The following is a 16,832-nucleotide window of genomic DNA, read 5'->3' as shown; positions in this document are numbered from 1 at the left end:
TTTACATGACATTTCACTATATGCAGTGCTTTTGTAGGCCTGGTTTTTCTTTCATTATGACAATTCTCTGACACAGTTATTATTAGAATACTTTTTAAAATAAAACTCTGAGATAAGAAAGCATAGACCCTAGATTGCCCAGCTAATGAGTGGTAGACCTGAGATGCTGAATGAAGCAGTGATTGGAATATTGATGCCCCAAAGGCCACATCCCTATTAGTTCTCCCACTTGCAGCAAAATTTCTGTAGAATATATTGTGTGCCTACAAGAGTTTGAATGTAAAAATGAGAAAACAGAGATAGAAGAAAAATCTGGCCTCTTTAAATAGTTTTGTATTTTCAATCTAAAGAATGTATTTACTTTTAACTTACATACGTTAATTTTAACCAATAATTTTAAATGGTTTCTGTCACTGGTACAAGTATATGGTTGTTTCATGGAATCACATTTTTATTAGGGCTGTTTTTTAATGCTTTTTTACGCCATCTTGTTCGAATATGTAGAAATTTTGGCATCTATCCTGATGGTCATAAGACCTCAAAAAATTATTTTATTATTTCCATTACTCATTTTATTATTCCTCTAAAAGTGTGCTTTTAGGCAACATTATTTTCCCAACAAATAATTCACCAGGCCTTTCTGATGAGATCAGAGAAAAGTAGATGCAAAATATATTTCCTTAATTTTAAAACTATTGAACTAGCAGACTAAATGCATAGTGTTTTTATTTTACCATAGATGATATCCTTAATGCATCTCTGGTTTGCATATTTATTTAGTAGATTTGAAACCTAATGCCACAGAACCATGTTCCCCAAACCTTAATGGGTAACAAACCTATGAAACAGATTGCTGGTCTCTAACTCCAGAATTTCAGATTCGGTTGGTGTGGATAAAACCTAGGAATTTGCTTTTCTAATATGTTCACAAATGAGGCTAACACTGCTGGTCTGAGGATCACACTTTGAGATCCACTAAGATAGAGTATTTGTCAAGAGATTTAACAAAGTGGCATGGTTGCTTATTTTTACACAAAAAAGAATCTAAAGTGAATTGACATAGATTTACATCTGAGGATTAATACTTTTCATATTAGAAGATTATCAAGCACATTCACATTTAAAATTGTACCTAATTTCTGTGAAAATAATTTTATCTATTGTTAATAGAATGATGTAGGGAAATTGTTCACTTTTATATCAATACTTACAGAATGTCAAATGCATTCCTAATTAAAACAAATATAAATATTTCTAATAAAAGTCCAAAATACTATTGTTACATAGGACTGACTTGTAGCAGTATTCTTTCTCTCCTCTGATGTTCAGAATTTCAGTTTGTGGATCTGGCTTGAGAAACTAAGGGATGGAAAGGGCTCATCTATTCAACCTCACAGTATCCCCTTGGGACAGGAATATAATCCTAGGTTTACAGATGAGAACCCTGAAGCTCTCTTTAGCTAGCTAATTTAAATTGCTAATTAGAGAGGCTGGCTTCTATCCCAAATCTGTTCTATTCTGAACCCATGTTTTTATATTACATCATGCTGCTGGGATTAGATCCATGGCATCAAAAATGATGAACTGGGACTTAATGTACTCTTTCACAGTGAGGACTCAAATTATCTAGGTAGGGGGGCAAAATTAGTCATGGTAGCCTTGTAGAAGATACTATGGTAAAAACTAATCATAAGTTTGGTTAAAGTTAAAACAATTTGATTTCTAAGTGGCATGTTAAAATCATTATTGAAATTATAATTCAAATAACTCAATTAAATCTACATAACTCAAACTCATAGAGAAAACTCGTTTTTTCCCTTTGTTTCTTCACGTGGTACTTGTTGTAGGCAGTAGTGACTCACGTGTTGTAGGTATTCTGGCCCTGATTCCATCAATCACATACTTAACAAACCACCAGTCAGTTACATTTCTTCTAACAGAATCTGTTCAACTTGTTGTAATTTCAGAACAAGGATCTTATTTTGTGTTGCCTTCAGTTTGGAGTACACTAATTTTTATATAAAGGAGTTTGTTAAAAAGTTATCAATATGAATATTTTCGTGACTAGAAGTCAGGACTAGGAGTTAGTTGCTAAAGTCATGCCATAATTTTCACTAAAATATAATTCAGCATAAATGGATAAATCCATTGTCCTTGGACTATAAGAAGGGTTAAGTTATTAAAATAGAGGTCCGATAATATGAGAAAAGTAAATTATCTTATTATTACATTTACAAATCATTTAGATAAGAGATTCAACTCAGGAATTATAGCTAAAAATACTATCTTTGGAGTTTACATAGGAAAAATGATTAAAAATGGTCAGTTGACTGTCAAAAGGTTATTGAAGTTTTTATCTTTAAATTTTACTGGAAATATAGTAACCTTTAAATGTGAGTTTAGCACTAAAGTATTTGATTAAATGAATGTGTAATTTGGAAACCTCTTCCTCTAAAATTAGTGTAATTAAAAATGCATCATTTCTTCTCAACTAAAAAATCAAGTAGACCATGTCCTATTTCTAATTTCATATTTATTCAATCAAACTTATCAATATTATATTTTATTATTATGGTTAAATATCAAACCATTCAGTTTGATTATTTAAAATCCTGAAAAATAAACACTGATTTTTAATAATTATTTTGAACTCTGTCATATTATCAAAACCAGCTTTCCCTATGGATAATATTATGATTCTCTAATCTGTACTTACTCCATGTATGTTTATTATTTCTCATTATTTAGGGACCTCCTGGCTTACCTGGTCTCAAAGGTGACCCTGGCTCCAAGGGTGAGAAGGTAAGAATTAAAGAATGTGTTATTACTTGATACAACATTGTAAAATGATTATAAATCAATAAAAAAAAATGTTAAAAAAAAGAGAGAGAAAACAAAGAATGTGTTATTATAATTTTGATATCCTAATAGCAGAGACAATAATTTTGCAAATTAAAATTACTCAAAAGGAAATTTCAAAGGATACCTTTGTCATTCTAATCAAGAAAAAAGCTGTCCATCTCTAGCTTACAAGGTGAATCTAGAAAAGAGAAAATATCCAAAGTAGTAATGAAAAGTGTACCAGAATTCAGTGTTCTGTTTCTCAATGTTCCTTTGTGGGAACCATATGGAGAAAACATATGGTTATACTAAAATAACTATTCAGAAAATAAACAGAATAACAAAATGCCCATTTTTTAGAGTTTTTCAAAATGAAAATAAAAAGTTTAAATGAGACTTATCTTTTGGATAATGATTTGAAGGATATGCATTCTCTATTGCATCAAATAGTTAAAGAAAATAAACCTTTTTTAGAACAACATTAATATTTTTAACTATTTTTAAGTCTGAAAGTGTTTCTTAGATACTACAAATACCTGAAGAATAGAAATCATTTCACATAAAATAAGATGCTTATGAAAATAATGAATTTTCAGTTGTTTGTTTCACCAATATTACTTATAGTCTGTATTGGTCTTTTAGTTGAAGGAATTCTCTTTAAGTGGAACTCTAAATGTGGTATTTCTAGAAAGCATTTGTTTGACCATATTCCCAACCCTTAACAAAGGTCTCACTTAATGTAAGCAGGATGATCCTGTTAGGTGAGGGGAAGAGGTTCTTAATCCTGTATTTCATTTAGAAAGGGTTAAAATGTTATCTAATTTAAATTACTTTGACTATAATTTAACATATGGTTGTAATTTATATATTGTTAACATTTATTTGCCTCCCAAAGGGACATCCTGGTTTAATTGGCCTGATTGGTCCTCCAGGAGAGCAAGGTGAAAAGGGTGACAGGGGACTCCCTGGAACTCAAGGATCTGCAGGAGCAAAAGGGGACGGAGTGAGTAAAGACAAAAATCATTTTCCTTACTCCCTTCCAATCATATACCCACACACCTGCACGTATTCCTTTAAACATGACCAAGGAAGTGATTAATCTTAAGTCAATGACGTTTTCAAAAAGAAATTTATTTATCCTTAGAGTAAATAAATTGAAAATATGACTTAAGTTAAAGATCATAAAAATTATAGTCCAATGGCTAATTACATAACATTTATTGAATCCCCAACACATGCAAATGATGACTCCGAAGGCTGCAGAAATGTAAAGATGTATACGTAGAGAGGGAGACATTGCAGCAAAATGGAAAAGCAAAAACAGATTCTTTCAAAACTTATTTCTTAGATTCAAAATGGAAATTTTAGGCTATGCTCATGTATTTTTGTTTTGGCTAAACTGCAGTCTGCATTGTTTTGCAAAATGTGAAAATGGAATAGCTGAGAAAAACGCTTTAATTTGGATAATTCTCTCCGTAGGGAATTCCAGGTCCTGCTGGTCCCATAGGTCCACCTGGTCCCCCAGGCTTACCAGTAAGTATGAGACAAAAGAATTTTATAAAGTAAACTTATAAATATACCGAAGAGACACAGATGCTCCAGTTTTGTCTGTACTTTTGCCTCTGCACTTTCCAGGGTCCTCAAGGTCCAAAGGGTACCAAAGGCTCAACTGTAAGTACCTTTCTCTTTGGCATTTAAATTTTTCAGCAAAGCCGACCCAAATGCCTTGTTCTCTATTTATCTTGTTCCTTATTCTTTCTAACAGGGACCTGCTGGCCAGAAGGGTGACAGTGGTCTTCCAGGACCTCCAGGGCCTCCGGTAAGTGCATGGTAATAAGAGTGATATTCTGGCAATTGGCATCCTAAGACTGCCAGCAATTTCTCTGAATTCATAAGGATGAAGAAGCACATTCTGTCAAAGTGCTGATTTTCTAGGAAATAGCAACTACCTTAATTAAGTACTCAGGTCTCCATGCCAAGACCGGTCTTTTAATTGGTTTCACTCTTTGAATATAAAGAAACCTTAACTATATATTGTAACAATCTTGTTTTATTAGTTTTTCAAGAAAATCATATACTTTTATGTTACATTTTCATGAAAGCAACTGTTTGTTTGCCACAAAGATACCTTAAAACCTAGGAATAAAAACAAAACTTCAGATATTTGGCATTTTTTTCCTACTGCATATAATAATAATAAAAACAATAATAATAGCTGCCATTTATTGACACTGACGTTTTCCAGACTTCACCCAACTGTTGTGTTAGATCCACGTGAAAAAATTTGAGTCTTCCTTCTTGAACTTGTTTTGAAGCCATATGTGGATTAGTTTGCTAGGACTGCAGTAACAAAGTACCACAAACTAGGTGCTCAAACAGCACAAATGTACTGTGCAACAGTTCTAGGGGCCAGAAGTCCTAGATCAAAGTGTCAGCAGCATTGGTTCCTTCGGAAGGGTGCGGGGGAAGGTCTGAGACCCCTCACCTTGGCTTCTAGAAGGCTGTCTTCTTTTGTCTCTTCACAATGTCGTCTATGTGTGTCTCTGTGCCCAAATTTCCCCTTTTTAGAAGGGTACCAGTCATATTGGAATAGGATCCACTCCAGTGCCCTCATATGCATTTGCTTTATTAATTATAGCTACAGCTACTCCACTGCTAAATAAGGAGTTTTCTCTGAGTTCCTAGGGCTTAGGACTTCTGTGTAGGAATTTTTGTGTAACTTAATTCATCACAATATGAATTAACTATTTGGTGTAGTTCTACTCTTACACGTATGTACAGTCAAGTCTGGTTGCACTTTTTTTACGTTTGTTAATTGATATATTTAAGTTAAAAGTTGAATGTTTCATCATATAAAAACTATTATCAAGTACAATAGACAACTCATTATATTGCACAAGAAACGTAAACTGTTGTTTTAATCTTCAGAGACTAAAATCTTGTTGCAGAGATAGGGCAAGTAAATGAGGAAGAATTAATAAGGAAAGTAGCATACATGCCATATGTCCACACAAATATGTGCTGTTACTTGTATAGAAAAAGGTCCAGAAATCATCTGATTTCTGTGCCTACCTCAATATCTCTACTAGACTATTTTTTTAAAAACTTACAAAGTTTATATATAAAGATATATATATCAAAAAGATATATATGTTATACATACACATTAGCAATTAGAGAAAACATTGAAAATAGGAAAAACATTGAAAAGTTGAACAAACTATAATTTCTTATAACAATAACATAATCAGCAGTAACTAATATCTGCAGAATGTTGTACCTTAGGACACAATTACATGCCCGTCATCTCTTTCACAGGGTCCGCCTGGTGAAGTCATTCAGCCTTTACCAATCTTGTCACCCAAAAAAACGAGAAGACATGCAGAAGGCATGCAGGCAGATGCAGGAGATAATATTCTGGATTACACTGATGGAATGGAGGAAATATTTGGTTCCCTCAATTCCTTGAAACAAGACATTGAGCATATGAAGTTTCCAATGGGCACGCAGACCAACCCAGCCCGAACTTGCAAAGACCTGCAGCTCAGCCATCCTGACTTCCCAGATGGTATGTTAATAGTACATGGCCAAGCGAGTGTACTGAGCCTCTCAGTGACCGAGGTGCATTGTCAGCTCATTAATTCTACTTAAATGTTTAATATAGTCTGTAAATAAAACCAAAGCAAACGATTATAATTCAAGATCTACTTTGGAAAATCTTTGTCTTGTTAAATAAGGTTTCCTTAAATATAACAAAGTCATTTTGGAATGATTAAGATAACACAAATGCATTTTGCCTTGTAGTAAGTTTGGTTTTAAGTGTTCACATAGATGTTACCGTATAATAATTTATATCCTATGTCCTAACTTACTTTAAAATTAATATGATTAAGTAGCATAACTGAATCACATGTGACCTATCAGTTTAGCAATGATTTAGTAAATATAATATTTTAAAATATATTTTTATTGAAGTATAGTCAGTTGACAATGTTGTATCAATTTCTGGTGTACAGCACAATACTTCAGTCACATAGGAACATGCATATATTCATTTTCATATTCTTTCAACTGTAAGTTACTACAAGATCAATAGAACATTTAAGAATTACGGTTGTTTGAGGCAAACGTTTATTTCATTGATCCACGAATAACCAAAACAACTGTGAACGATTTACTTGTAATAATAATCAGGAAAATTTATTATATGAATTATTTGACAAAACCTTCACATACCCATTCTCAGAAGGAACCAGTTCCAAGTATCCGAAGTTAATTGACTAACTCACACAACACTAAACTAACAAGAGGCTAGATGTGCATGTGATTTTAAATCTCCCACTTTATGTGGAAATAATTTGCTACTCTTCTTACTCGTGGGACAATATTATTTTGCACTTTTGATAATATAATGACTGTTACAACTGAGATCTTTCTAAAGAACTCAGTACAGTTAGAGAAGTTTCATGCAATTCAGGAACAAGAATGTCATAAAATCCTATCTCAGTCAAGCACAGCCTGTTAAAATGAAAACGCAGGTAATTAGTAAAGGTTCTTTACAAATCAATATCAAAGGTCTTCAAACTTGTAATATATTTATTTGAAAAAGATACATTTAGTTTCGTATTAATTGAGTAATTTATAAGGAGAATGACCCAGACTTCTGATCTAGCTGACTAAGGTAAATCATACACACGTAGCTGCAGATTACATGTGAAAGATGGCAGCATGTGCCGACAGCACAAAACAACGTGTCATTAATTAGATAGAACCTGAGCAGTCAAGAAAAAAAATGTGTAAATTTTGGAGATGGAAAGCTTGTTGTAGACTGTAGTTCCCTGTGGTTTCCATATATTAAGTAGCTCTATTATTTCTTGATTGTGTTAATTAATTACAATTAAATATTTATTCATTTAGCAGTGCCAGGCACTGTTCTTCAGGCAGAGATGCACAGATAAACCGAAAGAATGATGCTCTCAATCTACTATTGTCTAATGATGGAGACAGATAAACCATAAGTATCAGTAATAGCGCACTATGACAGATACAGGTTTCCCCTGCTCTCGGAAATTAGAGAGTTCCTGTGAAACCTGCAAGCCAAACTGGCATAAAGCACAGAAGCAATTACTCTAGGATACATCTTGCTAAAGGATGCACAAAATAAATCGAGATAAACCACAGATGCTCACAGACACAGTTCAGAGCTATGGGGCTTGATGCGGAGATGCTGGGTGTAGCTCCAGGGAAGGAGCTTGGCGGTGACGCTCTCACTGCTCCGGGTTCACGCTGCCTCTGTAACTGCTTGTTGCCAAACACATGCTGAATGCTCTTTTCACTTTACACCTTGTTTTGTAAAAGAAAAATCCACTTCCAATTTCTTTCTGTTAGAGAAAACAGATACTAATGTAGGTCTTTCATAAAAGCCAACTGGAATAAAGTGAGCTTTCAAAAAGAAGGGGAATACCTGTATTCTGAAAAAGAAAAAAAAAACCTGGGTATTTAGATAATTAGGGAGTGATTTCATTTTGGATAAATAGGATGTCACTATTTGAGGAAGTGTCATTTGAGCTGAAACCTTAAAGAGATAGCCAGTCATGCAAAGAATCAAAAATGTATTCCAGGCAGAGGATATGGGATATTTGCAAAGCTTTAAAGAAGACAAGATCTTGGTGTCTTAAAGGAACTGAAAGAAGATCTCTGTGGCTGCAATAATGAGCAAAATGAAAAATGGCTTGAAGTGATTTGAAAGGAAGCAAGATGGAATCAAAGGAGGCTGGTTAAGAAGCTGTCAGACTAGTCTAAGCAAGAGATAATGGTGGCCTGATTTAGGGATGTGTCAGTAGAAATAGGAAGTGAATCAATTACAAATGAATTGAACAAGGTATTCATAGTAGTCATGGTATTCATCCTGAATTTATTGAATAAAGGTATCTAAGTAATTAAGTGTATGTTACTTGAAATAATATTTAATAACTGCTAACTGAATAAGACAAGATCAAAAATGCTTACCATATAATTCTAAATTCTAAATGAAAGATCAAAGACTGAGTGGTTGTTCTGGATGGTAAAATCTTGGATGATTTTTATTTTCGTGTATATTTTTGCCTGAGAATTTCGGTTTGTTCCAGATGTGAATGTAATGGTGTAATCAGGGAAAGTCCAAATGTTTTTTATTCGACAATTCATTTCAAAAAGCAAACTGGCATTGGATTTTCAGGAATTCCATTACTAAGCTAAGCAGTTGGAGCTTTTAAATCATTCAAAGTTCATAATCAATGGATTGACATAATTCAAATGAGTATTTGAGATGAAGTGGCAGCATGAAAAATGGTAGGAGAAAAGCAAAGTCATCATCACATGTTTATCAATTCTGCCTCCCGATAGTTCTTATTAACAAAAACCCCATTGTCAGTTATTTAAGGAATAACTTTATGTCAGTCCCACTACTTAGTATCTTTACTCACTTAACACTAAATTAACAGGCATGGTCATTCACATGGTAATACTTGTTCCATACCATTTAGATAATAGAATTAATAGCAAACTGTGTTTCAATATATAAAATAGACCTTCTTCTTAGGATCCCATTCAAAGGGAGAGGACATTTACTACAAAAAGTTTTTACTGTAAAATAATGCAGAAGTATGACCCTGAGGCTAAGTAGAGGTGATCACTTCCATCCTACAGATTAACAAATCAAGAAGAATATTATTACATGAATAGATTACTTAAGTAGTAAATGATACATATAAGATTTAGAGTTGAGGATGTCTGATTCCAGTGTACTTGCAATTCATTACACATGGATAAATAGAATGCTGATATTTGAGGAGATGGGATTTAATCTGAAACTTAAACATAATAGACATGCTAAGAATAAAAAAAAAGGATGTTCCAGGCAGAGTGTATGGGGCCGTTAGCAAAGCTTTGAGCAGACAAGACAAAGGGTCGCTCTTTAACTAGTCAAACATACACCTCAATTTGACCAAAGACATAAAAGGGATTCATGTGGGAATAGATCAATGAATATTCATTTTTTTCTTATTTCTCTAATAAAACTTGGTATATAATATACTCAGTTCTTGATATAAATGTATTTGTATGTGACATGTTTTTTTCCTACTTCCAGGTGAATATTGGATTGATCCTAACCAGGGTTGTTCAGGAGATTCCTTCAAAGTTTACTGTAATTTCACGTCTGGTGGTGAGACTTGCATTTATCCAGACAAAAAATCGGAGGGAGTAAGTACCAATCTGTTTTGGTGGTGACTCTTGACAGTTCTTGCCGTGTTTTTGCAATATTGAACTAAACAGGAAAATTACTGTCATATTTTCATTTATCTGCTTTTCTTACAGGGTAATTAGAGCATTTCATTTGCAGAAACATGAATAGACACCAAAGTGACACACACAGTTAATAAATACTTCTCTTCTTATTTTTCACCCAGATGTGTTCTTTATGCACCTGCTTACTCTCTAAAATTCTGTGGCTTTCCATGACACAGCACAGTTGATTCTCAGATTTTAGTGCATACATAATATTTTTCATTCCAAGTACCACGTGGTAGAACTCACAGCTGTATAGTATGCTCAGAAACACACTTTTATAAAGTATGAATCTTTCACATCAAATAAAAGTATCTCTGCACTTGTGTACTTCTTAAAAGTTTAGTGTCTTCAAACACATTTCTTGATTCTCTCCTAGCGGTCTCAGTATTTTTGAGTTCTGTCTTTAAGGCCACAGGCAAATGATTAATATAAGACTTTTCACCAGCATAATTATAGTCTCCAAACATTTGATAGGTGGGAAATTTTGACTTTATTTCTATCCTCTTAATAAATCACATTCTTCTTAGTAAGCAGTGTGGGCACAGAAATTCCTTACAACAAGACAAATAGCTGAAAGTGTGACTAATCTCTTTAGGAGAAACGTTGTTAAGTTTGTAAGTAAAGGATCCGTCTTAGGGGCAGGAGACAAAGCAACGTCTGTTTCCTAACACGCCTGGTAGGTAGTGAAGCATAAGAAAGCTCCCCCAGCCCACCAGGAAGTGTGGGAAAATGGAAACACCTCCCCTTACAGGATTACGCAAATTCCCTCTAGTGAGGCCTCATATACCTTTATACTTTGCTGATCTCTGCAAAGCAAAACAGTAAATGAAGATCTGTAGAGGATTCTAAACATTATCCAAGCAGGGGATGATCAGGCTTGCAGCAATGATTTTTCCAAGCATCCTGCTGTTAGTTACTGGCTGGATACTTCAGGATGCCTCCCTTGGCTATGAAATACTGATGGTATGAGCCTTAATGGCAGATGCCAGCTGGCATTGTAAGTGTTTCCTTTGCAAGGGGATACCTAAGAGTTCCACCCATATCCCCTACAGCCGACCCTTAGTATGCCCTTACCAGGTTATTTTCCCCATTTCTTTTTGAGCAATTAAAGAAAACAGGAAGAAAATGACTCAGTCTTTCCTAAATGGGGATTCATAAGATCTATTTCAAATTTTGCTCTTTACCTCATTGTGTATAATCCAGGGTAGGCCATTTTGAAAACCATTTAGCATCTTAGTCTTACTGAAAATTATTGATACATACACAATACTGTTCATAATTTTAACCCATTTTAAAATTTTCCTGTACCTTTGCAACAGGTGAGACTTTCATCATGGCCAAAGGAGAAACCAGGAAGCTGGTTTAGTGAATTTAAGAGAGGAAAACTGGTATGTTATCACCTCAACATGCAATGGTTTATGTTGAACCTTGTAAATGAAGCTCAAATTATGTATCTCCAGACTCTTAACTGTGAAAATCTAAATTACACTAAGCCGGATTTCATGTGTTCCCCAGTTTGCTCCATCTAAATCTGTTAGACCACTTTGGGATTTTAGAAAGACGTCTAAAACTTTTGTATCAAAATACATAGAATTATATTAAATTTACTAAAATAATAAGATCAAATAAAATATGCATTTCACTGAGTACCTGAGATAGCTTTCATAAAACAGATTATATTAGAAAATCAGGTACAGACAATATAGTACCTCTTTAGTACCGCTGACTCTATTTCATTTCCTTTATGCTTGAAACCTAATTTGTTCTTTGTTTTCAAATTCAATAAGAACTTTCAGAATGTGAAATGTTTTTTTCCAATTGTTACATCTGGAGATAAAGTGAACTGACTGACCTGACCTTCTATTTGTATCACAGCACAAGTCCGCTTAGGTATTTCCTTACAATTACCACTTTGCGGTTAATAATTTTCTAGAGATATTTTAAGACTAGATGCCAAAACAAAATTTGTACTTAAAGGCTATTCAAAAGTGTATTTGTGTTTAAAATATTAATTAGAATATATTCAAATTAAAGTTTCTCATCATCCAGATAATTATTCAATAGTTTAATGTTCTTTTAAAAAGCTGTTATTTTCCATTGATGACTATTTATACAGTTATTCCATAAGAACCTCCACATATTAATTAACAACTTTTAGTGAAGTTCTCCACTGGACATAACTCTCTAGTTTAGTCTTCCAGTTACTTGTTAAACACCCATGTTACATCTTTATCTGTGTATGAGTTAAAAATACATACACAGATAGAACTCTGTGTGTGGTTTTATTTTTGCTGTTTTGTTTTCCTTAGAGTGAATTTCCTGAGTTTTTTTTTTCCTCCAGCCTCTCAAAGATCCTCCTCATCTGTGCTGTTAATCAGTAAGAATTAAGTAAAACCAACAATAAGGCAGAAAGTCACAGACAACTGCCTTTATACTGACAATCTATAATCCGGGTGAATTTCTTGCTTAATTTTTTTTTAAATCTAGGTTTATATGTTTCAGCTGACCCCAGATACTTCAGTTATACCAATAAAATAATTTATGAATTTGACCAAAAAAAGACAGTTTTTAATAACTTGCTATTAAGACTATTTTCCTGCTCTAAATACAAAATAAGTATTTCCAGATGACAAATATTCCTTTTCATGTCTCAGGCATTATGCTTGGCACTGGTGATACAAAGATGAATATATATAAATATATCGTCCAGGAACAAACAGGCAGGTCTGTGCTGAAGATTAGAAGACCAAAAATGCCTTGTAAGACTGTGGCCCCAAGATGAAAAATGCAGGAACCTGTTGAAAAATGTGAACCAAGTAGATATACTCACAAAATCGGTGAAGTCAAACAACATGAAAATAGTTAAATGTTACATTGCACTGATATTCCTCAATTTTCATTTTCACTATTTTACCACTCTATTATTTGAAAAGATGCATCAATATAATGAAAGATTTCCTGGAAACAAAAGCATTTTTTGTAATATTTACTGACTGATTAGGAACCAGAAGTATAAAGTGATTTTTTTTCCAAGGTAAGTATCGCTGATAGTAACTCAGGTGGAAATACAATCCTTATTTCATAAAATCCTGTCTCTGGATCTTCTGACCCTCAACGCCCACTTTCTTTCATTAAGTGAAAATAGGTTTGCTGACTCATCCACATGCTTCTGGGATCGCAGTTCACTTGTGACAGTGATTTTACTCTTTTATAGCACAAAGGAGGAAATGAGTCTTAATGTGTCTCTTTTCCTCCTATTCCCAGCTTTCATATTTAGATGTTGAAGGCAATTCCATTAATATGGTGCAAATGACATTCCTGAAACTGCTGACCGCCTCTGCGCGGCAAAATTTCACCTACAACTGTCATCAGTCAGTAGCCTGGTATGACGTGTCCTCAGGGAGCTATGACAAAGCCCTTCGGTTCCTGGGATCAAATGACGAGGAAATGTCCTACGACAACAGCCCTTACATCAGAGCCCTGTCTGACGGCTGTGCGGTGAGTGTGATCTCTGCGCACCTTCTTTCGGGGCTGAGCGGCAGGCGTAACCATCCCAGCTTGGTCCTAGGTCAGATTTCTCTCACACAGTGGACGTCAGTTGTTATGAAGACTTGATGCTTAATTCCAACCTGTTAAAGTATAGTATGTTAGAAACCACTAACACACACACACACACACACAAACTCTGAACCATACTCTAGACACATTTTTAAAGCCCTAACAGAAGGTAATCTTGAATCATATGTTATTTTTATGGAATTATTCCTGATACTTGAATTCTATTACAGCTAGTTATTCTTGAAATGAAAAAAAAAAAATTCAAGAGCCTGTTTCATTTGCCTCCTTTTAGTCCATGACTCTAAAATGACAAAGGAACCACCACTATACCATTTATACCATAAATAATTCTTACTCCTGTGTGTGTTTTGTTTTTTGGTTTTTTTGTTTTAATGAGGGGCTTGCTGATTGGTACCATGTTATGCCAGTTTAGGCAGCTACTGTCAGTTTGTTATTTTATCCTCTGAACTGTCTCACACATGTAGGAATTAGGTAATAGAAAATGACCAAAAGAGCACCCTAACAAGCTCATTGTTTTAGCTGACGCCTGAAGGGAAGTCGCAGTTGCAGACAAACAGAGTAGAGCACACAGAGATCAAAGAGAACGTATTAAAAGGAGCGAGTGTTTTGGATTTCCCAATAGTAATGTGTTGATATTCACAGAATTGACACCTAGCAGCAGAAATGCTTTGACTTTGGCCTTCTTGCATTATAATTTCTATACTATATTCAAATTTTTCTTTAAAAACTTGACTATGTTTATATATATATATATATATATATATATATATATATATATATATATATTTATTAATTATGATTATAATGGTAAGGATAAATTATTTATGTAGGGGTATGCTCCAGTACCAACATCGGTTTTCATATTGAAATGTATTTATCAGTACACTGAGAGCCTTTGCAATTGTGCAGTGTGGGTAGTTACGGCTAACTGTTGAATGCAGTTGACATTCAAGGTTTAAAGATACATATGACATCAGTGATGACCAGAAGAGTTCATTACCACACAGAGAACACAATTTGTTTTCCACTCTCCTCTGTCTTACCTTCTTACCTCCATTCAGAGGCTTAAGAAAAAAATAACATATATGTTAAAAATATGAAATGACTTTATGACTTATTTCTGCTTAACTTTACAGTCAAGAAAAGGCTATGGAAATACTGTGATTGAAATCAACACACCGAAAATTGATCAAGTACCTATCGTTGATGTGATGATCAATGACTTTGGTGACCAGAGTCAGAAGTTTGGATTTGAAGTTGGTCCTGTTTGTTTCCTTGGCTAAGATTAGGACAAAGAATATATGAAATCGACAGAAAATACACCTTGGTGCCACCAATCCATTTTATGCCACATGCAAGTTTTGAATAAGGATGGTATAGAAAACAACTTGCTACGTATACATTTACCAATTAAGAAATACCGATGCCCTTGAGGGGGCAGAATCACATGACAAAAGCTTTGGAAATCATAAAATTATAAGATAGTGTGGCTGAGATGGAAACAGGCCTTATTCTTGACTCCCAATTTTCGTCTCTCCTCCTCCTATTTGGATTTCTTTGGTGCTGTAGAAAAAAAAAAAAGAGAAAAATATATATTCATAAAAGATATGGTGCTCACTCCCATCCATCATGGATGTGCTAAAACAGTGTGTTTAATAAATTGTAATTATTTTATGTACAGTTCTATACTGTTATCTATGTGTCCATTTCCAAAACTTGCACGTGTCTCTGAATTCCATCTGCCTCTAATTTTATGACAATTGCAGAACTATGATGGCAATAAATATATGTATTATGAAAAAATAAAGTTGTAATTTCTGATGACTCATTCCCTTTCTTTGACGAATAATAAAATGCCTTTGTATATATTGATGTTGAAGAGTTCAATTATTTGATGTCGCCAACAAATTTCTTAGAGGGCAAAAACCTGGAAGACTTTTGGAAGCACACTCCAATCAGTTCTTCTCTACTGACCGTAACTTTGCTGAATTTCAGCCAAAAGCATCATGCATTTTGATGCTTTATTCAATGCTATACCTCAGCCTTTTTCTTTTCAGAGTCCAGGATTTCACAGGATACTTGTATATATGCAAAATAAACAAGCTTATATTTTTTGGACAGGAAATGTGTATGAGAAGCTAACTTAACAAATTCATGTCTCCATCAAGCAATTAATCAGATGTACAATTTTTTTACTACCTTATCTCATCTCATTGTTTTCAGTGTGCTTCAGCCATTCAGATTACTATTAAAAGGTGGAAACTAAGCAATTATTTATGAATTTGTTTAATGTTATATTTTTAATCAGTCAACTTCTTGAATCTGATTCTAAGTTGCGTATTATAATAGTCTCCAAATACTATTTTACCTGCACCTGCCCAACAAGTATCATTTCTTTTCTTTCAAAACAATACACATTATCTGACCTACCTAACTGCTAAATAACATGTGGGTGAACTGTTACTAACAGTGCTTGTTTTAAAAGTCATACTTACTAAAAACAATCAAAACTTTTTTTTTTCCACTAAGGCATTTTCTTTCAGGTAGCTTGAAATAGCAGTAAAATTTAAAAATTAAAAATTGAACTTTGTAACTATTTAAATAATATATGTAAGACTTGAAAATAAATGTTTTATTATTTCTTATATGAAGTGTTAAATTAATTGATACCAGATTTCACTGGAACATTTTCAACTGATAATTTATCACAAAAGACCATACCTGTAATACTGAAATTAAAACGTGAACATTTGTCATTCAGAAGTTCTTTTATTTTTGAAATCAAGTTTGTAAATGTCCTTTCAAGAAGGGAGATATGAATCGTATAAATAAACTCAAGTCTTGTCTACCTGGATTGGTCATTCTCTTTCTTAAATAGGTTTTAAATTACTCTCTGTTGTGGAAAAGGCTTTCAATTCTGTTTCTTGACCATCCAGATTAGAATAGTTTTACACTTCTGGAAAAGAATATTGCTCTTTAGAGATTAGTTGTTTAAATTCTCCACATGTCTAAAATAAAAACACCGCATGGTAATACTCTAACAAAATAAAGATTGGTTATATATAAAATTTCCAAAAATTTTT

At 33.7% G+C, this 16,832-nt stretch overlaps 1 protein-coding gene across 3 annotated transcripts in view; it reads left to right on the top strand.

The window, feature by feature from the left end:
• Positions 1-16,597, top strand: part of COL11A1 (collagen type XI alpha 1 chain) — a 491,783-nt gene extending 475,186 nt beyond the window's left edge. For all 3 annotated transcript variants that reach the window (XM_064488770.1, XM_064488772.1, XM_064488771.1), the window contains 10 exons: positions 2,749-2,802; positions 3,737-3,844; positions 4,321-4,374; positions 4,477-4,512; positions 4,607-4,660; positions 6,160-6,409; positions 9,971-10,083; positions 11,490-11,558; positions 13,435-13,668; positions 14,886-16,597. In XM_064488770.1, coding sequence (XP_064344840.1) covers positions 2,749-2,802; positions 3,737-3,844; positions 4,321-4,374; positions 4,477-4,512; positions 4,607-4,660; positions 6,160-6,409; positions 9,971-10,083; positions 11,490-11,558; positions 13,435-13,668; positions 14,886-15,032 — 1,119 coding nt within the window. In that variant the 3' untranslated portion in view covers positions 15,033-16,597. The remainder of the gene's footprint in view (positions 1-2,748; positions 2,803-3,736; positions 3,845-4,320; positions 4,375-4,476; positions 4,513-4,606; positions 4,661-6,159; positions 6,410-9,970; positions 10,084-11,489; positions 11,559-13,434; positions 13,669-14,885) is intronic.
• The last annotated feature ends 235 nt before the right edge of the window (positions 16,598-16,832 follow it).

The sequence above is a fragment of the Camelus dromedarius genome, chromosome 9 (assembly GCF_036321535.1).
Source record: "Camelus dromedarius isolate mCamDro1 chromosome 9, mCamDro1.pat, whole genome shotgun sequence".
Classification (NCBI taxonomy): Eukaryota; Metazoa; Chordata; class Mammalia; order Artiodactyla; family Camelidae; genus Camelus; species Camelus dromedarius.
Note: the sequence above shows the minus strand (reverse complement) of the source record. Positions and strands in the feature narration are given on the sequence as shown.